This window comes from Osmerus eperlanus, chromosome 16, assembly GCF_963692335.1.
Source record: "Osmerus eperlanus chromosome 16, fOsmEpe2.1, whole genome shotgun sequence".
NCBI lineage: Eukaryota > Metazoa > Chordata > Actinopteri > Osmeriformes > Osmeridae > Osmerus > Osmerus eperlanus.
Genome location: NC_085033.1, coordinates 3,974,597 through 3,995,943, shown reverse-complemented (window position 1 = coordinate 3,995,943; position 21,347 = coordinate 3,974,597). Strand labels below are relative to the sequence as shown.

At 47.2% G+C, this 21,347-nt stretch overlaps 4 protein-coding genes across 5 annotated transcripts; all 4 read right to left on the bottom strand.

Moving 5' to 3' along the window:
• Nucleotides 1–812: 812 nt before the first annotated feature.
• aire (autoimmune regulator) lies at nt 813–4,946 on the bottom strand. Its single transcript, XM_062481500.1, is given in 11 exon segments — nt 813–1,863; nt 2,066–2,140; nt 2,258–2,336; nt 2,669–2,790; nt 2,970–3,104; nt 3,192–3,237; nt 3,341–3,698; nt 3,805–3,918; nt 4,049–4,114; nt 4,235–4,568; nt 4,800–4,946. Coding segments are annotated over 11 exon segments (1,560 nt in total). The 3' UTR covers nt 813–1,779.
• Nucleotides 4,947–5,877: 931 nt separating this feature from the next.
• rab6bb (RAB6B, member RAS oncogene family b) lies at nt 5,878–10,211 on the bottom strand. 2 transcript variants are annotated; one of them, XM_062480488.1, is made up of 8 exons: nt 10,004–10,211; nt 8,446–8,504; nt 8,213–8,266; nt 7,851–7,956; nt 7,428–7,539; nt 7,197–7,290; nt 7,021–7,087; nt 5,878–6,734 (listed from the first exon to the last, which is right to left on the bottom strand). In XM_062480488.1, exons 1-8 carry the CDS (start codon nt 10,071–10,073, stop codon nt 6,670–6,672), a joined length of 627 nt encoding a protein of 208 aa, XP_062336472.1. In that variant the 5' UTR covers nt 10,074–10,211; the 3' UTR covers nt 5,878–6,669. The 2 variants fall into 2 exon arrangements, with proteins under 2 accessions (XP_062336472.1, XP_062336473.1); XM_062480489.1 differs by lacking the exon at nt 10,004–10,211 and adding an exon at nt 9,376–9,989.
• Nucleotides 10,212–10,326: 115 nt separating this feature from the next.
• On the bottom strand, nt 10,327–16,243 carry LOC134035926 (solute carrier organic anion transporter family member 2A1-like). Its single transcript, XM_062480487.1, has 14 exons — nt 15,842–16,243; nt 14,916–15,053; nt 14,643–14,805; nt 14,309–14,527; nt 13,789–13,887; nt 13,457–13,593; nt 13,303–13,381; nt 12,936–13,100; nt 12,507–12,726; nt 11,980–12,127; nt 11,427–11,599; nt 11,132–11,196; nt 10,846–10,969; nt 10,327–10,738 (listed from the first exon to the last, which is right to left on the bottom strand). Exons 1-14 carry the CDS (start codon nt 15,890–15,892, stop codon nt 10,621–10,623), a joined length of 1,899 nt encoding a protein of 632 aa, XP_062336471.1. The 5' UTR covers nt 15,893–16,243; the 3' UTR covers nt 10,327–10,620.
• Nucleotides 16,244–16,303: 60 nt separating this feature from the next.
• espnlb (espin like b) lies at nt 16,304–19,436 on the bottom strand. Its single transcript, XM_062481499.1, has 5 exons — nt 19,422–19,436; nt 19,029–19,164; nt 18,730–18,848; nt 18,381–18,554; nt 16,304–18,289 (listed from the first exon to the last, which is right to left on the bottom strand). Exons 1-5 carry the CDS (start codon nt 19,434–19,436, stop codon nt 16,715–16,717), a joined length of 2,019 nt encoding a protein of 672 aa, XP_062337483.1. The 3' UTR covers nt 16,304–16,714.
• Nucleotides 19,437–21,347: the final 1,911 nt, after the last annotated feature.

Sequence of the window (21,347 nt, the reverse complement as noted above, 5' to 3'; positions counted from 1 at the left end):
TCTATCAGAGTAGTCACAAACTAACAAGTATTACCAGTCTGCTGTTATATTGTTCGTCAAATAATTCCAAAGTGGCCTAACCTTGGTTGGTGATCATAGACTGTGAGTTGCACCACTTCCTGCAAAGGATAGGAAGTGACACATCCTTCAACTCTTTAGCACAACAGGAATAGCTATGTGAAAACTGCCACAAATATGCTCGCCTGGAATTCCAAGAGTTGTGAAAAGAGGATTCTCATTTCGTGGGAATATCACTTATCATACTCTTCCAAAGTAAGACCACCCATTAACACTCACTCACAGACACAACACAAGTATACACACACATACACGTATAAGAGTAAGAGAAAGAAATCTAGATTCGCTTGTCCATGAATCACACCCCCTTAACTCATCCAGTCACCATTCAAACATGAAATAAACATATGTAGGAGACATTCCACTCGTACAAAACAAAGATGACTTAAATCTAAACAAGAGATTAAAGTCGAACACAGAATAGAGAGAAGAAGAGACCAGTTGAGGGGGAGGACGGCCAGCGAGTTAAACAACACCAATCCTTTCGTAAAAATGAAAGACCAGGACAGGGTTGGCTTGGAGAGCATAACCCAGGAGAGTACAGCCAAGTTTCATCTTGTACAAATACCAGATACACATTCACTTCAAGATGTTCACAGCGTTTGTTTGTTTTGGAAATAGAATGGACATTTCTGTCTTTGCCGCTTTGGGAAGCTCACTCTCCCTTCTGCCTCATTAAAAAAGCAGAATTACTTCAATAAACCAATCACATTCCTCAGTTTTTATGTGGAAATGTTTATTCAAGGTTTACTACACAAACTCTAATGTCAATGAAGGATGGCAATGAAAGTCCCTGTTTATCAGTATTTGTCTGTCTCATGACTGCCACCTATAGGATTCATTGTTGCTCTTCACAAAGATGTGGTTAATGTTTGGCTCATTTCCTTCTATCATGTAGGTCATATCTCTCATGGTCGGCCAAGGCTTACTATTATGTAACTGCATGGATGCCTGGGCACGCAGCTAACACTCCTAGCCACATGTCATAGTTCTTAAATGTTTATAGCCATTTAAAGAAAACGTTTTCCTTCATTTCTTTCTTTATTTTAAAATAGGGTGGATTCCTAAATTTTCTTTTCCATTCAAGCCTGAAGCATATCCTTGCTTGAGGTCTCCAAATATAGACTGTGTCTTTCACGCGCCATTGAGAGTTAACGTCCACAGCTCTGCATTCCTCATCCTTGTTTTGGGGCCTTGAGGAGCAGGTAACCATGGTAACCAAATACCGTTTGAGAGAAGAAAAATCTTTCTTCTGCTTGGCAAAAGTCCATTCATCTAGCAGTTATGCTAAACTCCTGAAACTTTGACAAAAACAACATTCCAGATCTAAGTGACGGTCTTCAAGGAATTCTTCATCAAACTGAATCTTTTCTCAGTGTGTGTGTAACCCATGCAAACAAAACCATCTGTTTCTGTGTGGGTGTGAATTCTTTCTGCTCTAAGCATGAACACTTGGGAAAAAGGAGGATGAGAGAGAGAGAGAGAGAGACAAAGAGAGATAACATCAGAGGCATTGAAAAAGAGTGTGTGTTTTTGTGTGTACAGTATGTGTGTTTATGTGTGTTTATATGTGTGGACAGAGTACTGCAGTACTGTATGTGCATGTGTGTCTAGTGGTGTGTGTGTGTGCTCAAGTGTGTAAGACCGCATGTGAGCACAATTGCATGTGTGTGTTTGCGATCTTCTGCAAATGACATGAGATCATTGGAAGTAGGCTTGAGTGTCGGAGAGAGGCCTGGAGATGTTATGGAAAGCCCACTGCAGAATCCCATCTATGGAGCCTGGCTGGAAGGAGAACACAACAGGAACCATTTAAATGCTGTGAATGGATTCCTGCATTTGAGTGTGATTGAACTTTTAAGTGCACTATAGATTAGGTGGAAATGGGTCATGGGGTCTCCGCCATGTTAGTGAAGACTAGTCGTGTGTATGTGGTTGGTTGAATGTGTCTGCTTCTTCCTCTGGGATGTGATTTGTCAGTGTTCACCTCTCCAATGATGGAGTCCAGCTCGTCCTTCTGTAGGCTGGGCTCTGGGAGGGAGGGGCCCAGCGAGTGTGGATCCTAAACAACCAGACAGGGAGCGAGAAAAAGACTGATTGGCCACTTATGTAAGGTTGGACTGAAACACTTGACACACACACACACACACATACTCACACATACACACACACTCGGTACCTGTAAGCCCCTGGATTCAGCCTCTCTGTCCGCTAAGCCGCCCCAGGTCCTAGTGCAGGAAGTGCAGATGGACCTTCCACTGTGGAGGAAAGAACAGCATCACTGCATACCGTACACCCCATTACCAGTCATGAGTAGCCATTAGCCAAACACTAATGGTCCTAGTGTTCGAATGTCGCTTTGGACATCTGCTAAATGAATAACACGTAAAGTAAAAGTCGTTGCGACTAGTGGTGCACTTGATTGCTTTTTGATTTATGCATTGTCATGGATTAGACTGACTTTAGTGTCCACTCGGCAGAACAGTTCAATATCCACGTACAAGTAGCTCTAGGATGCTGTTGACCTTGATAATGCAGGCCTGGCTCCAAAGTATAGAGAGTGATGTTGGGGTGGGATGAACAGCCTTACGTGGAGAAATGGCAGTAGGTGTGGTAGCTCTGGAGGCACTGCAGACAGAGGGTCAGGTCTCCTCCACTGAGGAGGCAGACCCCACACATGTCCCTGACCCCCATGACCTGTCCACCGGCACACTGGCGCAACGAGGGACAAACAGGAAACACTGGCCGTTACCGAAACAGACTGCAGCCGAACCAAATGAAATGATTGCCAAGTCAGAGATGAAATAGGAAAGGGAAAAACTGATTTTGCGATATATGGCAGCCACCAAAGAAAAAAAAAGACCTAAAACCGTCATCAAAAGCTGTCCCACCTGATATCCTGAACTGTGGTTGCTCTTGGTTGCCGTGACGCTGGAGAGGGAGGCGGAGGATAAGGAGGAGAAGAAGGAGATGTCTATGGTGGAGTTGCTGGAGCTGGTCTCGGTCCTCTGTGGAGGAGCCAAGCTCTGGAGAAAGAGACCGCAGTCAACAGTGACGCTGACAGGAACGTGAACCCCCCCCCCCCCAAAACAGCTTTCAGCTACAGACCTGACCAGCTGGCTGGTTTCTTTCCCTGTTCCCTCGCTCACCACCGCATGACTGACAGCGCCAAGTGCCACTGCATATGAGAACACGAATGAGATGCTGAGCCAGGGTTGTGTTTGACCTTCCCTGCTGTGGAGGGTGTGGCAGGAGAGCGCACCTGGGGATGGTATTGAGGGGGGGGTCGAGGCAGGCCAGGTGGAAGGCTCTGGGACAGCCATCGCAGCAGATGAGCTCCCCTCCATCTTTACACACGCCACACTCGTCATCATTGCGCTGCACCTGGACACACGCATCATGCAGTCACACACGCTAACCCTTTTCAGAAAGCATACAGTAGGCCCATGGACAGGTTTGTAGAGGGATTGTGTGATTTACCTCAATTGTCCTGGTGTAGGGCTCCCCCTTGTGGTTGACTTTTGGTCTTGCACCCTTCGACTTGAGCCCCCCTGTCATCTCCTCCAGTGGACCAGAGCTAAAGTATTCACCACCCACCTTGATGCACTTTTTGGCAGTTCCTGCAAAGAGACCCCACATCCTTTACACTATAATTAAGAATTAAACTTTGGACATTTTCTCTCCACCATGGGGTCCATGGGGTTGTCGAACGACTAGCAAACTGACCAGAGCCGAACACCTGTTTGATGAGGATCTCCTCTCTGGCCCCACAGCTGACAGGGAACTCACTGGAAGACAAGGTGACAGCCCGCTGGACTGAGGTGGACACCGCCTGCATACCTGCTAAACCACGACAACAACCAGGGTGAGCACATGTTGCAACGTTTATGTTTGTTTTGGGAAAAGTCATAAAGTCATAATTGTTCCTCAGTGTCATAGTCTTTGTACATGACCGTGATGATTGATTTACCACTTTCCCCCGGGACCTGAGCCACCGCTGGAGCTTCACTCTTCCTCACCCCCTTCGCTCTGCTGCCTGGTGGGAGAGATGACGAGAATGTGTGAGGACTGGCACTGTGTTCAAACGACACCAGTAATAGTAAATGAAGAAGGACACAGAGCCAGACAGATATGTGTACAGAGATGGGTAGTTGACCTGTGCTGGTGCTTCTCTTGGCATGGGACTGACTGTGGGAGTGTTGGTGGTGGGCAGATGATCCGTCGCCCAGGGTCCTCTTCCTGCTGTGGGCTCTGGAGCCTCCGGGGGACCCCTTCCCCTGCCTGGAGCCTGAGCTGGCCGCAGAGCCCTGCTGGGGGGGCTGGAGGCTGGCGAGGAGGGCCTGGAGCCGGGGGTAGCGGTCCTGGTTGTAGTCCTTGGCCAGGTTGCTCCAGAAGGCCTTGATGGTGCTCCTGCCCTGTTCCAGCAGCCAGGACAGGAGGGAGTACATGGCCTTGTGGATGCCCTCTCTGGTCTCCCTCTCCAAGGTCTCCTAAAGGTGATCAGGCGCAAGCTGCTGTTGGCATTTCAGCTCAATTAATACTGACTGGATTAAAACGGATATTCCATATTCCTGAATTGCACAAATAAACACTAGATACGAATTTACTGTGATTAAAAAATTTAAATAGATGTTTTAAGATTGGTTTGGTTCACTATGAAACATCATCATTCTCGACACGTACTAAAATCCCTGTTATCACCCTTCTGTTTTACAGCTCACCTGAAGCAACTGGTCACTAATAATGTTGCGGTCCACTAGCCCATGGACCAATGGGAAGGCGTCATCGATAGCCATGGCGATGTCTGTTCGGAACTCCCTGAGTTGAGATCGAAGGTCTGGTTCTCCCAGGGCCTCCACTCTGGACATGGCTCCCTCTTAGAATCCACTGTACTCTACACTGAGAAAATCTGTGTGTGCGTGTGAACCAGAAAGCTTGCTTTTATGGGCTGTGAATTGTGGTCTGTTAACTTTGAATTCATTCCTGTGGCCTTCGGATTGTAGAGGTGTGTCCATCTACAAGACTGTAATGTATATGGGTTTCCTCTTGGGGTGTTTAAACACTTGATCAATAGCACACCAAATTTAAAGATTAAAAAGAATATCTAATAACCATGACCCACATTAATTGATGCCATGTCCAAATATCAAACACACCCAGTTTCAATAAAACAAGTGTTTCTGGTTTCAACATAAGCTCTCTTCTAACTCTTTATTTCTCTCTCTCTATCTCTCTCTCTCTCCCTCACACACACACACACACACACACACATACATACTTTCTACTGGTATTCTAATAGTGATTAGAGAAAGGTGGAAAGTCCACAGTTACAGTTAGGTTGTGGGGTTGATTCTTTCAGCCTTGTCTCTCCAGAGTCCATTTCTCAACCGGCATGTTAGGGTCCACCTGTTGCTCAGTGTTACCTAACTGTACACCTGTGAGCAACCAGGGGAATACCTGACCTGTTACCCTTTATCAGAGCTCTTGGGACATCGAGATGGGTATAAACACACGTCACACTGTGGCTAAAACTGTATTTAAGAAAATGGTGCTTTCCAGTTCAGTTACATCCTAAACCAACCAGTTTGTCTGCAACAGGATCACTAACAATTTGTACAGCCTCTTTTGACATTGACATTTTGACAAGTCATTTTACCATGACCACCAACTGATTCGACTTGCGGTGTTGTCTAGATGGACCAGGATGACAAGGAAGTCGTTTGAAACACAAAGACCGCACACATTGGAAAGAGTAGACCACTCGCTACTTTGTGAGTGTCGATGGTTAGGAGAGTGAAGCCCTTTAATCTTTAATTTATTAATCATGAAACATTATTACATTATTTATACTGGTGAACAAGGACCACTTCTACAGAGGGACGACATACATATTACATTATTATATACAGTGCAGTGCATTACGGTGTGTTTTACTGGGATAGGAAGGGCATAGGGGTTGTGAAATACAATTTCTTGCTTCGTCTTTTTTTAATTTTTACCACAGTACAGTTGTTTTATAAAAGTTACTCATAGAGTGCCACATCTTCACAGCTAATGTTTATGGTGAATCTATCGTCAGTTGACTCTGGTGGGAATATCAAATGAGATACGTATGTCATGAGATTCTAGATGCTATAAAACATTCTAAGATAGTTGACCTGCTCCAGGGAGAGACCCGGAAGACAGGCCTGAGATCAGCGTGCATGCGTGCTGCAGACATTCAGACATGGTCAGCCATCTTGGAATGGACAGCCCCACTATTCTCCTTTCATGGTTAGGCATCATTTTTGGTGCTTTCCCTTTTTATATATAAAAAATACAAAACATAACGGCGAAAAGAATTCAGTTTCATTAAATTTTTCTCCCTTTTTCATTTTCTAAAACAATTTTTTTGATCGTTTGTGTTTTCCCCGCACTTACATATTGACAAAGTATACAATATTTTACAACTGAAGACTGAAATATAACACTTGATTCGTCCAATCAGATATACATGGCCCATATCCAATTAGAAAAGTCAACTGGAAGCTAACCAGTAGGAAGCAACACAACAAGCCTATGATGTGAGGGTAGCTGTCTGCCAGCGTAGCATTAACACGAGCACCCGCCCTCAGGGACAGTGGGTTCAGCTGGTTTGTCCAGCTTGATGTCAATCACTGGAAAGTGTCCAATTAAGGATAAATTAGATTAGATGGACATTGTGAAACTAGCAGACAGTACAAATGGAGTCAATAACAGACAACACCCACACCCGTCTGTGATGCATGCAAGGGTGCTATACAGCTACAAAGCCACTAGGCGGCAATATGACCCACACACGTATTGTTGCTAAATGCCACTCTTGTGTGTAAAGAGGCAGCTCCCACTATGAGAAAAGCTTTGTTCTCTGGTATTGGTAGCCTTGCAGTGCACAGTGATGAGTCACTCAGTTACAAAGGATACTGCCTTCAGGGTTAGCATCATCCAAGCTCTCCATCCCAGGTAAGGCTGCTGCAACACGACGAAAGAGCTAAAGAGAGAGGGGGGGGGGGGGAATAGAGAGGCAGAAAGAGAGAAAGATGTGAGATCCGGAAACTGAACATCCTGTTGCAGAAAAGACATATTACTGAGGGTATCACCTGTTTGACATTGCAGCCTGTCTTGGCACTGGTCTCAATGAACATGACATTCAGTTCTTTGGCTCTCTGTTCTCCTTCTTCAATGGTGATTTGCCTGTTGGAGAAGATACTGGGAATTCAGATATTCACTGAAAATAAACAATCAATAAACAACATGCGGTAGATTATGGATGCAGAAGAATGTCAGAATATAACAAATAAACATGTTCTTGTATCAGCATCAATACTGGCCTCTTCTCCTCCAGATCGGTCTTGTTTCCCACTAACATAATAATCACATCACTTCCTCTCTCGGTCCTAACATCATCAATCCACTTAGAGGTCTGCTGGAAAGAGTTTACATCTGTGGAAGAAATACACCATCTTTAGCCAGAGCCTACGCTATTGTGTGTGTGTGTTTGTGTGTTTATAAAAGAGAGAGAAAGATAGAGAGATAGAGAGCCAGAGTCAAAGCGAGAGATAGAGAGAAAAAGAGACAAAGAGAAAAAGGGAGAGAGAGAAACCAAGAGAGAGAAACCGAGAGAGAGAGAAAGAGAGAGAGAGAGAGAGAGAGAGAGAGAGACAGAGAGAGAGAGAGAGAGAAAGAGAGAGAGAGACAGAGAGAGAGAGAGGGAGAGAGGGAGAGAGAGAGAGAGGGGAAGACACATCACTCACTCGTGATATCGTACACCACCACGGCGACGGTGGAGTCTCGGATGTAGCTGGGGATTAGGCTCCTGAAGCGCTCCTGTCCAGCCGTGTCCCACAGCTGCAGCCTGACCTAAACATCAGCCGGGGTTAGAGTCATGCAGAGCCCGGCTAACGAGCTGGGGCCACAGTGCTCAGACCCAGCTTCAACCCAGCTCCAAGAAGCACATGACCCCATTGGAAAATGCGGAATACACATGCAGGTGTTATGAGGTGAGATGCCTTTGTTGGCTCTTAAAAAGAACAGCAAATCATCAATTAGAATGACAAACCGACTCAAACCAAGTTATTCTTTGTGTGTTGTTTTAAGTACGGTCCTGGTTTCTTACTGTGCGGTCCTCCAAGTACATGGTCTTTGATAAGAAGTCAATCCCAATGGTTGCCTGGAAAAAAGGGCCAAAAACATGGTATTAAGCTACCCCAACATACAACATACGACAACATGAGAGCAGGCACACACGTTTCTTATTAAATCTTGTCCATTTGGAGAACACTTTTTCATGTGGTAGGCCTTCACATGTCATGGAAGAATTTGAGACAGGAACAGTATTCCAAAGCTGACCTGATATGTGTTGTCGAAGCTGTCATACATGAATCTGGTGATCAGAGAGGTTTTCCCCACTGAAAGAAAACACAGCAGTATATGAAGGTCAGACAGCAGAGCTTCCCTCCCTGCCTACCAGCTAGAAGCATCCAGGGACAGATCACTATTCAGACAGATGAGACTACTGGTACAGTTTCCATACGGTTACTTTTGACAACCCTGCTGTCCGTGGTGCTGAAGGGATGGGCATTAAAATGTCCCCCTTGTGCCCATCGGAGGGCAAGTTGAAGCCAGTTCCAACTTGCTTATGAATCTATTAATCAAATCAGAGAGATTGTTTTGTGAACCTGAGAATCTTGCGATTAGGAGATGGTGGTTTCTGAATAAGGTTGGGTCAGGTTCTCTATGCAGACAGACGTGGGTGATTCAGAGGGCTCGTGGCCAGTGCTTTGGGCAGCGGCCATGACAGGCCTGGTTTCAGCACCACGGACAGCAAACATTACAACATTCTATTGTATGGATGAGGCAGACAAGGCTTGATTACTTGACTGCTTCTAGCAGACAGACATGCCGAAACACACATAACCATGTACACACACTAATGCACACACTCCATTACACACGCACAACGGTGGACACATACTCACACACACTCACACAGACATACACACACACAAAACAATCTGTAACAAACATTTGTACTCTATAAAAGGCTATTGTTTTTTTTATCTGCTTCCTTTTCATTAGCATTAGCGGGGAGGACATGGCAAGCAGTAGCTTCAGATGTCTGATGCCTGACCACGTAGGCTGGCCAGAAAGGTTTATAGTGCTAAATCATTATTGATCAGACCAGAGAACCTGTCAAACAGTAAACGGGCGTTGTTCCCCGAATAAACGAATTATAATATAAGAACATACTGATATGTCACAGACAACATTTTTACCCACTGTTATGATATTGGACTGTCAAATGACGGAGTCGGCGACAGGGAGGTTAGGATTCTACAGACATCGCCAACCTGGGTGTGTCCCGAACTGGCACATGGGAGATGTTTATTATACTGTCTTAAACCCAGATAAAAGGAGCATGGTTATTTGTTTTTTTTTCTTTTTAATGTTGATGGTAGCCAAAAATGATCGATGTTACAGTTATAGATTGTACACATCGTTTTAAAAACGTTTTTACCTGCTACTGCAGTGTCCAAATCCAAAACATCCCTCACAAAATCGTCTGCTTTGGCTTATATTACGGATAGTAAAACATATTCAACACATATAGGGAACCATGACAAAAATAACATTTTCCTATGTGACAAAATATATTAATTCAAGACAAGGATTCCACTTAATATGCGTGCGTTTTTTTCCATGACTAATCAAATTCTGTACAGAAACAGATCGTGCCAGGAACCGGTGAATGGGCGAACGGGCGTGAAATATGTCACAGCCACTCAGCAAATTAGCGGAACCAGCGAGAACTAACACCTAAGAAGAAGGAATGGCCTTCAATTTGCCATATCATGTTCAGCAACTGAGTACCAACCCTTAATGTGCCCTTATTAAAGACTCGACTTACCACTCTGCTCTCCTAAAAATACCAGTTTAAATTTCCTCAGAGGGTTCCCCAAATCTCCTCCGGCAGACATGGTAACAGCGATAGAGCTCTATTGTATGACAATACAGGTTTTCGTATTTAGACGCAGCGGTTCTTCAACTATCCGTTTGTGCGGGGGGATCCTCCTCTGATGGGAATGCAGCTGAGAATCGTCCTGTCAATTTGGTTTGCTTGTGCGCCTGCGCGACCTCACCTTTTTTCATTTTCTCACCTTCATTGCGTATTCAGCATTATAGTAACATTTTATAACAGATCGAAGGATTAACTGATTTTTGCACACAAACTGCTTAGCTCAACATTGTTTTATTGAAATTGGTGTTAGTTATGATTGAGTTATCCTACAAACAGTTGTTTAATTCAAGTTTTTTTTTAAAGTTAATATTCTCTAAAATGCAAAAGTAAAAAATACATACTGTTTATTTTCATTCTGAGTAAATATTTACAATGAAATAATACAAATCATGTATAAGAGTAAAAGGATACTGTGTAAAATTGAAAACATTAAACTACTATTTTGGTCCATCATTTCCCCATGTGGTGTTTCTCCAGGCCTGGTCATAGCAGATCATAGCATAGTCTCAAGTTGCCTCGGGCTCCTTCTCCAGGCTGAGCCCAGGGGTGTGCTGGGCTCTCCAGCCTGCCAGGGCAAGCAGCACAATACCCATACCCTTGTAGCCCACCTGCAGCCCAAAGTACCTGAGAAGGAAGACAGAGAACACGCATTAACGTTTAAGGAGATGTCATGAATTCTGAGAAATGAAGGGACCGAAAAGAAATGGCTTCTTTTTGTCACCAAAGCTCACCTGTTCCTAAGGATGTCGTTGTCGTAGTACCCACAGGCACCCACTTTTCTGCCACAGGCTTCTTTCCACCATACACAGGAGTAGTCAATGGCAAGCCCAAACATTGCTGGGGCAGGCAGCCAGGCTGGCACACACAGAGAGATGAGTTTAAAATGTGATTTATATCAAAGTCGTGAAAGTTGAGGTACGGTGAATGGGCGAAGACCTTGGAATATCTCCTACCATCTGATGCATATACAGAAAGACCTCAGGATGCTCTAGCAACCAACTTGGCTTGTGGGCTTACCTAACATCCTGATAAGCAAGAACTGGACACCAATGGCAAAAGATTTCTCCTCCTGGGAGACGGTTCTTAGGAGGAAATCACACGGACGTCTGAATGAGCATGAGTTTCACCCCCGTATCGGTGCCCTCCCAGTAATCATCCTGCATCTTCACCACCATCACAACCATCATTATCTTCATCGCCACCATCGTCATCACCCCATATTAATCATCAGCACCCTCATCATCATCACCCTCATCATCATCACCACCCTCTTCATCATCACTACCTCCTTCATCATCATCTTCCTGAGTACCTGAGCACCATCATGTAGATTGGGTTGTGAGAGACACTGGCAATGAAGCCAGCGAAAGCAATGAGGAACAAAGCAGGCAGGAGGAAGTGAGGACAGCTCTTGACACAGGAGCCAGGGTGAGCGCGGCCCAAGCCAGCCCCAGCAGCTGGCACACAGCTGCACATGGTGTAGACCTGCGGGCAGGAAGCACGCCATCTTACATTTACATTTACATTTAGTCATTTATCAGACGCTCTTATCCAGAGCGACTTACAGTAAGTACAGGGACATTCCCCCCGAGGCAAGTAGGGTGAAGTGCCTTGCCCAAAGACACAACGTCATTTTGCACAGCCGGGAATTGAACCGGTAACCTTCAGATTACTAGCCCGACTCCCTAACTGCTCAGCCACCTGACTCCCTCCCTCTTACCCCAGGAGCTCATCCTGCAGGATCATCCAAAATGTCATAACAACATGATATCATAAGGTTGTCTACGAGAAAGGTTTAGAGCGGCCTTTCCTTTCGAACATGTCATATATGGATACAGGAACTGTGTGTGTTAAGATGGCTCTACCTGGACTCTGTGATGGTTCTGTGGGTCCAAGGTGACATTGGTGCAGCCAGCATGGCAGGGAGAGATGAACTCTGTGCTGTCCTCACCACACACGGGGTTGAAGACGTTACTTGGACAGGAGCAGTTGGAGTTGCACAAAGAAAGCGACCTGGAAAGCAACATCTATTTTTTAAGGCGAGGCTACGACTATGCATCACTGACGACAGAACAACAAAACGACAACACCACAACAAAAAATAACATGGTGTGCCTGCGGTTGATTTGAGGATGGGTTTAGTTGCAAAGTATCTAAGTAACGTTCAACCATCAGCCGATGAAGGGCAGAGAATGTTTCTCTCAAACCAGCCCATGCTGAGATACCGCCGAGCCACGTAGGTGTTCTATATAAAGTACACAGCAGAGAGACTGCATGGAGAGCGTGAATTATTGAGCGCTCAGAGGTTTCATGCTGCCATGCTACAGGAGCTGTTGCCCAGACGTGTCGACGCGGCGGTACATCTGCACAAGGATGACAGGCTCCGGCGCACCTATTGGTCCAGCGGTCCCGCGCGTGGCCGTATTCGACGTTGACCCCCGCCACTCGCTGAGTGGAACAGCCCATGAAGAAGAGAGGCCCACACAGCAGCACGGACAGGGTGAGGGGGACCAGACACAGCCAGGGGAGGGTCCGCACGGAGGGGCGTGCACGCTTCATCACCACCCCACCCAGCAGAAGCCCGACTGCGGCCGTGGGCAGGTTGATGCCCCCTGTGCAAAACCAAAAGGCTGGTAATAGGTGGAAGATGATAGGATGATGTATAGTCATGGAAAAACAGTGAAAGTTCAGTGAACGTGTGTGCGTGGAGGTTGTGTACAGTCAATGTGTGTATTTGTGTGTGTGTATAGATGTTTGAGTGTGTTTGTGTGTGTGTCTGTGAGCACACAGGTGTGAGTGTGTGTGTGTGTGTTGTCCTGACCGATAAGGAGGCTGCTGTAGGCTGGGGTGGTGCCGTACTGGTGTTCCAGGAACTTGCTGAGGAAGGTGGCGAGGCCGGCAATGGAGGAGGAGAAACAGCACTGGGACAAGACCAGCAGCATGAAGACCGGGCGCAGCAGCATCCTCAGAAGGAGGCGTGGGAACCCTGACACACACAAATGTGCACACACATCCACGCGCACACACACATATGCACACATCCACGCACACATACATTGAATGGCTACTCTACTGTTTATAAACACACAAGGGGGTAATACTCTAGCATATTTTGAACACTTTCACACTTTTGTGTATCAGTTCATGCAGAAACACTGTTCTTTATCCAATTTAAACATTTTACCTACTCTTCAAAAACTCAACCAATGAGGTCTCTGCTGACTTCTTCGGGTCATCTTTCAGAGAGTCTCTCTCAGTCTTGCGTGCCTGATCATACGTAATCCATGGTTATACGGTTTCTCTTACAAACTTTGTGTGACGTGAAAAACAATGCCCACCTACTTTAGACTGGACCTCAACCCGGGGAAAGAAGAAGTAGGGGATAGAGGCCAGAGCCAGACAGCCAGAGGAAACCAGCAGGCCCATCCACCAGGCCCCCACCCAGCGAGGGTCGGAGGGGTCCAGGTCCTGGGGACTGTCTGGGGAGGGGGCATGGGTGAGAGGACCAGGGAAAGAGGAGGGGCAGTCAGGGACGGGGTACTTGTGAGGATAGACAGAGAAAACATTGTGAAGAGAAGAAACGTGATTGGAAGACAGAGCATCAGGTGGAGGAGGAGGAGGGATGATCAAGAAAGAAGGATGGAAGTTGAAGAGAGAGTTGAACAGAGGCACACCTCCTCCGGTCTTGTCCACGTCCACATAGACCCTCAGCATCATGCCGCCCAGCAGGTAGCCGAAGGCTGGCCCAAACACAGAGATGGAGAACAGGATGGCTGCAACACAAAGACATCATTTACATTTAATCATGTAGCAGACGCTCTTATCCAGAGCGACTTACAGTAAGTACAGGGACATTCCCCCCGAGGCAAGTAGGGTGAAGTGCCTTGCCCAAGGACACAACGTCATTTTGCACAGCCGGGAATCGAACTGGCAACCTTCAGATTACTAGCCCGATTTCCTAACCGCTCAGCCACCTGACTCCCAATGGAAAAACTGTTTATGAACTATCTCTTCCTTTTACGATACATGGTGGGTGTATGGTGGGTTAATAGTGGTTTATAGTGGTGCATGGTGGAATGTGCTGGGTAAATGGTGGTATTTGGTGGGTGTATGTTGGTATTTGGTAGGTACAAGTAAATGACAATACAACACAAATGGTTCCCTGAGTTGGTTTAAATTAAGGTTGTACTCTACCTATGTACAGAGCTGAGTTTCCTGGCTCAGCAAAGTCATCCACATATGAGATGCCAAACGGCTGGATGGGGACCGAGCCGATACCAAACATGACCTGGGCAGCTGCCAGGATCAGCCACTGTGTCCTGGCCTCTGAGGGTTGACCTGCACCCCCCTGCCGGCACACTATGGGGGTGGATGAGTTGTCCTGTGGTACACACACATCCCACGCTCCACCAGCTACACACACAGGACACAGACAGAAGACTATTGTTCTACCGGCTTCCACATACACCAGACGATTCATAGACAAAGAGAAAGCAGTATTACTATCATGGGGATCCAATGTACTTACAGGCAGACACAGAGTTGTACTGGTAGGGCTTGGACAGGAAGTGAGGTAGGGCCAGGGAGGCGGCAGCGCATGACATAATCAGACCGCCCAGGCCAATGAAGCGAGGCCGGTGGACTCTGCTGCCAAAGTAACTCACAAACACCACCAGCACCATGTTCCCCATCTGCAGGACCGACAGCAGGCATGCCAGGGCAGGTGAAGTGACCGCAGAGATTGAAAAACGTGTCTTGATGTTATGTGAGGGAAGGCCAGTGGGAGGCGCTGTGTGCCTACCTCGTGCAGGGAGGAGACAGTGCCCATAGACATGCTGTTGAAGCCGTAGCGGCGCTCGATGGTGGTGATGCAGCTCTTGAAGTAGGCGCTGTGCAGCAGCTGGGTCAGCTGCAGCACGCTGTGACACAGCACAAAGAGCTAGGAGGGGGGAGGGGGGGGGCAACAGAGAGCGAGACAGAAGGGAAGTTATATGGAGGTAAATAGAACATTGGACAACCAGTGGTGTTACACACATGCTGACACTGGTTTAGCACTTGTTTGTGTTTACCATGTGAGGCTTAGTGTATAATACCTCCTCTATACTTAAGACCATGTTATGTACATTGTTTGTGTATGTGTATGTGTGTGTGTGTGTGTGTGTGTGTGTGTGTGTGTGTGTGTGTGTGTGTGTGTGTGTGTGTGTGTGTGTGTGTGTGTGTAAGCTATTTTGTCTCTGATAGCCTTTGTCTATACCGGGTGCCCTGCTGCTGTAGTGAATGGAGGGAAACAGTTTTTGATCTCCACTTTGAAGCAGCGTTTAAAAGAAACATAAGACCAAACAGAAATATTTGTTCAGGTCTTTGTCTTCCTAGACCAACCTCACCCAAAAAGAAAACACTTTCTTCTCCACAATAAATGTCTTGCATTTTCAACAAATAATTAGCTCAACTTGCTTCAAATCCAAATATCCAAGACCAATTTCCGATAATTAGGCTAATTTTGGATACCTTCAAACGCAGGTTAAAGAGCCCGATGCCCGACATGCACCTAATACAAAGTATTTTGCAGTTCATTAGTTCCAGTTAGTCCATTACACACGGATCATGGTAACCAGAAATTCACACTTCTTTGAGCACTCAACCTCAAAACACTCGTCATCCACACAGCATGAGAGGTTAACCGACAGCTCCTCAAACGACAGTATGTGTTGCAAAAGTTCTACATACCTTTATACTACAGGACCCAGGTGTCCTTGACTTCCCTTTCTTTTCCTCCATCCTAACGGTGGGAAATGTCCACTATGACACAATGACTGCTCCTGACCTCCGCGCTCTGCCTGAGTGTCAGTGAGCCTGTAGGGTGGCGTGGGGTGTCAGGGCAGGACTGGAGGGATCCTGTGTGCTGGGCGGACACGTCCTCCCGGCTAAACCTTTGATGCTGAAGAACACCCTGTACAAGGACATCGCTTCCCTCACAACAAGTCCACTGGCGAGTCTATCTAATGAGCCAGGTTAAGAGAATGAGAACCTTGCTTACCGGTTTTAATCGTCTCAAGTGTCTGGTACTTGGAAAATCGAAATTAAGAGAGTGTGGAAAGTACAGTAAAGATTGTGAACATTGACCTCTTTCTCTGGTGTTCAGCATGGTTGCCCTTAGCCCTCAGGAGCCCTACAGCTGTACAGCACTAGGAAGGTACAACACGTCCATGTTTATTTTTGTATCACAAAAGATACAAAAATTAATCTCTGAGAACACTGAACGAATGAGAAAGTCCAATCTGGTCTTCACCTGGTTGATAGAAATATGATCACTGTGATGCCTTTAGGTCTTGTTGTGGAGCTCAAGTAAACACAGAACCAATACAAAACAAATGCAACACAACTTTTTAAAAGTTGAAAGGTGAAAATATGATTCTATCATGTATACAAATACATGTACTCATAGTCACCCTCTTTCAACCAGTTGACAATTTAGTTCTCACAGGATTGCACACTCATACAGTTAACTCAATTCAGACCACTGTGACCTCTTAGTTCACTTAAGCACATTTTGATCAACGAACCGTAGCAGGATATCAAAAAAATATCAAAAGAACAGAACTAGTGTTCAAAGTCAAACAACTCAGCTTCCTTCTCTTTCCAGAAGGCGAAGCTGCGATCGATGTATTTACAGATGTCGTTGTTACTGAAACAGGAGAAGTCTGTGCTGTTGCTGCACCTGAGCAACTCGCCCTCGTCTGGAGGGGCAGTGTGAACTATGACCTTAGGAACCAGTCTGATGTCCTGGGACAAAAGGCACTGGCACTCTCTGGCGCCCCCTAGGTGGCACCTGGGCGTTACTGCGGCGTTGCCAAAGAAGCGTGCCTTGATGTCCTCAAAGCCGTTGCTCCACTGGCGGTTTCCGGCCTGGATCTCCTGGACCACGGCCTTGTGGAAGTCCCTGACCGTCTCCCAGGGGAAGCTGCCCACGTGGTCGAACACCTCGAAGCAGAGGAGGTGCCGCATCTTCCTCTCCTCCGCAGATAGATCCTGTTCCAGGATGTGAAAGTAGCCCAGCATGAAGAGGTCAAGGGTCAAGCTGTCGTAGGTCGTAGGAAGGCCGTCAACCTCTGGCAGAAAGTGCTCGGGAGAGTGAGTGTGCCGCTGGACCTGGAGAGGGGGGACCGTGGGAGTGCACCTGTTGCCGGATTTAAAACTTCTCCATGAGTTGAGCATCTTCTCCACGGCGGTTCTTTGGCGGCAGACGTGAAACATTGAGCTGCTCCTGGGTTGGGCCTGGGCTGACGATGTCAGGGCCTCGGCCCTGGCGCCGCCCTCCTGCCTGACCTTGGCTCTCATGGTGATGGCGTAGGCTGACTTCTTCCAGTGGCTGAGGAACAAGACCACGATCCGTTCCTTCCTAAGGCTGGTGGTCTCCATCACCCGAGGTGCTGGGGTGTCATGGCAGCTCAGTTCGCAGCCTGTGTTGTTCGAGCTTTGGTTCTCTACCTCAGCCAACTCCACCACCCTCCCACTCCTGACCCCTCTTTGGCTCCCCTTGTCACCCAGGCGTTGGGAATCATTCAGAAACCCAGCGAAAGGATACAGTTCCCCGATTTGACCCTCAAAATTGGACCTCAGGTTCCTGACCGACACCCCGGACTGCTGGATCTCCCTCTCCACAGTCTCTCTCCTCCCCTTGCTGTAGCTCTGAGTCTCCAGATGGTGACTGAACGCTGACGCCATCCCAATGTGAGGTATCCTGCACGCCCCGGCACCTTCCCCTGGCCCTGGCTCGGGCCCTGGCGCCACGTCCGGCCCCTGCCCCTCCTCCTCCGCCTCGCCGCGGCTGGTCAGGCCGGTCAGGAGGTAGGACATGTTCCTGACGACGCCAGATACACGGCTACACCACACCGGTAAGGGGAGGTGTCCCTCGGCATCCATCTGCCGGAGGAACTCGGTGTTGACGGTGATGTTGAGGATGGGGTCGGGCAGGATGGCCCTCAGCTCCTCTGTGAGGCGGGCCAGCTCCAGCTCGTAGGCCCGGCAGCGCTTCTGCATGGACGCGTTCTCCATCTGACGCTCCAGGTAATCCAGGTCGGCCTCCGTCAGGAGCTCGCCGAAGGGGCTCAGGATGGCATTGTGGGTCGGGGAGAACTTCCAACCCTCCACCTCCGCCTGGCCGTTAGCACCCTCCTGGTGGTGAGTGATGAGACGAGCGTGTGTGTGATTGTGTATCTGTGTGTGTGGGATTGTGATTGTGTATCTGTGTGTGTACTGTGCCTACCTGTATCCTGTCCTCCTCCTGTAGCCTGGCCTGCAGCTGGCGCACCATCACCTGCCTCTTCCACTCGGCGATCGGCCGGCCGCTCTCGTCGTGGGTGGGCACCAGCGAGTCGATGTCCGCCAGGATGACCTCCTCCAAGGGCAGCGGTATCAGCTCGCCCTCGTGCTCCCCCCTCTGTCCACATGGGTAAAAGATTGGCATATCATACCCCTCTAGATACTTGGAATAGTATACTATTATCATCCAGTTGTAGTGTACTGAGAACACATCACTATTACACCAATGTATTAGCATTGTTGATGAATCACGAACTAAACTGTCATGTTGCACCTTTGCCCTTCCAGCCTACCATTTGTCCAGTGAAGACAGCGGTGATGCCGGCCTGTCTCAGAGACTTGATGGACTTCATCTGAGAGAACAAGCTGTGGTCTCTTTCCGGAGGCTTCAGCAGGTTGAAGGAGGTCACCACTACAAACACAACACAGGCCATCCTGACCTTATTACTTTATACATCCCTAACAGTCTAAGAGACTTACTCATTCTAGACTCTGACGTACAAGATGCTAATTTGAATGCTCATGCGCTTACCAGATGCTAACTTACTAAATGGAACTTTATAAGATGCTAACTTACGAGGCGCTGACTTACCAGAGGAGGCCACCTGCACATGCTGCATTGAGCCGGTGGCGTGCCTCATAGTGGGGGTGGAGGTGGAGGGAAGAGGTGAGGCTGCAGGGGGTGGGGTTGGGTGGCGAGGCTGGGGGGGCACCTCCTTCACCGGCTGCTGGGGACACACACAGGGCCAAGGGTGAGGAATAGGTCTGTGTCACTACAGAGCAAAACTGCAGAGAAGCATGCAAATAAGAAGATTGGATTTATCCCTGAGTCTTGTTCACGCTGTGTTAAGACAGGCCGCTAAACAGCTCAACTCTGAGGTTCAAAATAAACTGTTTAGAAAGTGAGTAAATGACATTTTAAGCCTGTTGTGAACATCATTTTATTTGAAGGTCATCGTCTGTCCCTGACTTCAGGGTTGGTCACCTTGCAGCTCTCCATGCTGGTCATCCAAACAGCCGGTCCTTATCCAAACACCTGAGTTGTTCTGAGTTCAAATGGCTTTCTATGTAGATGGGGAAAATCAAAGTCAGTTCGGATGAAGGTTGAATGAAAATATTCAATCTTCTTGTAAACATCAACTATCTATTGCCACCATGAAGTCAACACATAGCAACGACAACAACAACGGCAAACAGCATGGGATGACTAAGAGTGAATCCCCCGCCTGGACAGAAATGGAACCACAGAACATGACCCAACATCAACTCCATAAGAGGCCCCAAAGCAATCTTCTAAGAGACCAAGACCCCTGGGGTGCAGAACACACACACACATATAGTCACACACATCGACCCACACCGACATAACACAGACATGCTCATACACACACCTGCGGTAGACTCACACGTACAGTACAGCACACAAACATACCCACACAAGCTCGAAAGGACTGTGGTAAATGCGAGGGGTGAAACGGGAGCCCAGACAGGTGAGTGTAGCGTAGCCCCCATGGGGTGCACGAAAGACGCAGTGTGTAAGAGTTCAGAAACTTGATAGGCTGGTTCAAGTAGCCAAGTGATTCACAGGATTTGTAATGGGCTTGATGCTATTCATTAGCCTAAATGCTACATAGTTCATTATGCTGGGCTTTGCCACCCAAAGCCAATGGGCTAAGTGACTACCAGTATGACACTATGTGACACTATGTGAATGTTACACAGTGAAATGCTCATCATATGCATTTGTAGGCATAACGTTCAAATGTTTTTGATGTGTGCAGTATTATTGTTAAAGTTACTTGCCCTCAGTAGGAGAAAATTCTGATAATATTGTGTTAAAACAATCAGAAGAGTAAGAATGGTACAGTCTGATTTAGTGGTTCATCAACATTGGCTAAAATGTAAGCTGTTTTATCAACTGAAGGTAATACACTCCACCAGAATGGTCAGATGGTTGACAATGTAAAGAAAACAAAACTGATTAATATCTGCAAGCAATTCTCGTCATCTCAAGATTAGTTAGGTGTACTTACCTTAAACTATTCCCAGCAGTAATGCAGACTGGCTTTTGGTTGGAGAAACAGACCAGTAGTTGTTTTTACGCCCTCTCCAGCCTCCCAACCAATGGACAAGAAGTCTAGGGAACAGCACCCAATGTACCAAACCCCTCAGAGAGGGGGGCCTTCTTAGTGTCAATAATTTAAGGGGGGGATTGGATGTCCAGTAACCGGAAGTAGACCTATGGCCATGAGGATGTGAAGAAAACCAGGACTATGAGTTGGCATTAACATGATACAAAGAAGGGCAGAAATACTGCATGCATGATTGCATGGGCATTCAGAGGAAGCTTGACAGTTTGCCATTCAGCCAGGCTGATGAATGAGAGACTTGGCTGTGTAGGGATGGGAGCTGGGGGGGGGGGGGGGGTTGTTTTGTTCCAAGAGTGAAGGAGACCAAAACTAGTCAGACGTCTGACGCGAGCTTTAAGTTAAAATCCATCAGAACAGCTTTTTCCTCTTGACAGGCAGGCACAGAATGCCTGTAGAATGGGAATGCGGTGAACGCCTGTATTAATGTGGGCGTGTACACAACCACACACACACACACACACACACACACACACAGGTATGCACGCATGTGAACAGACATGAGCCCACACACACAGAAGAATGAACACACACACACACAGACACAGTGAAATATTCATTACACATACAACAGTCTGTCTTTCCAAACTAGTTACAAATCACAAAGGCCCTGATCTCTCAATCGGGTGTGTAACTTCATCTGTGCAGTCCACAGACAGGTGCTCCCCACCCTTTCTTTCAGACCCATTGTGTCAAATAATAAGCACAGAGTTTATGTCTGTGTTATTAAAGGATTAGTCTAAATGGTCAGCCTGTGCTGAGAG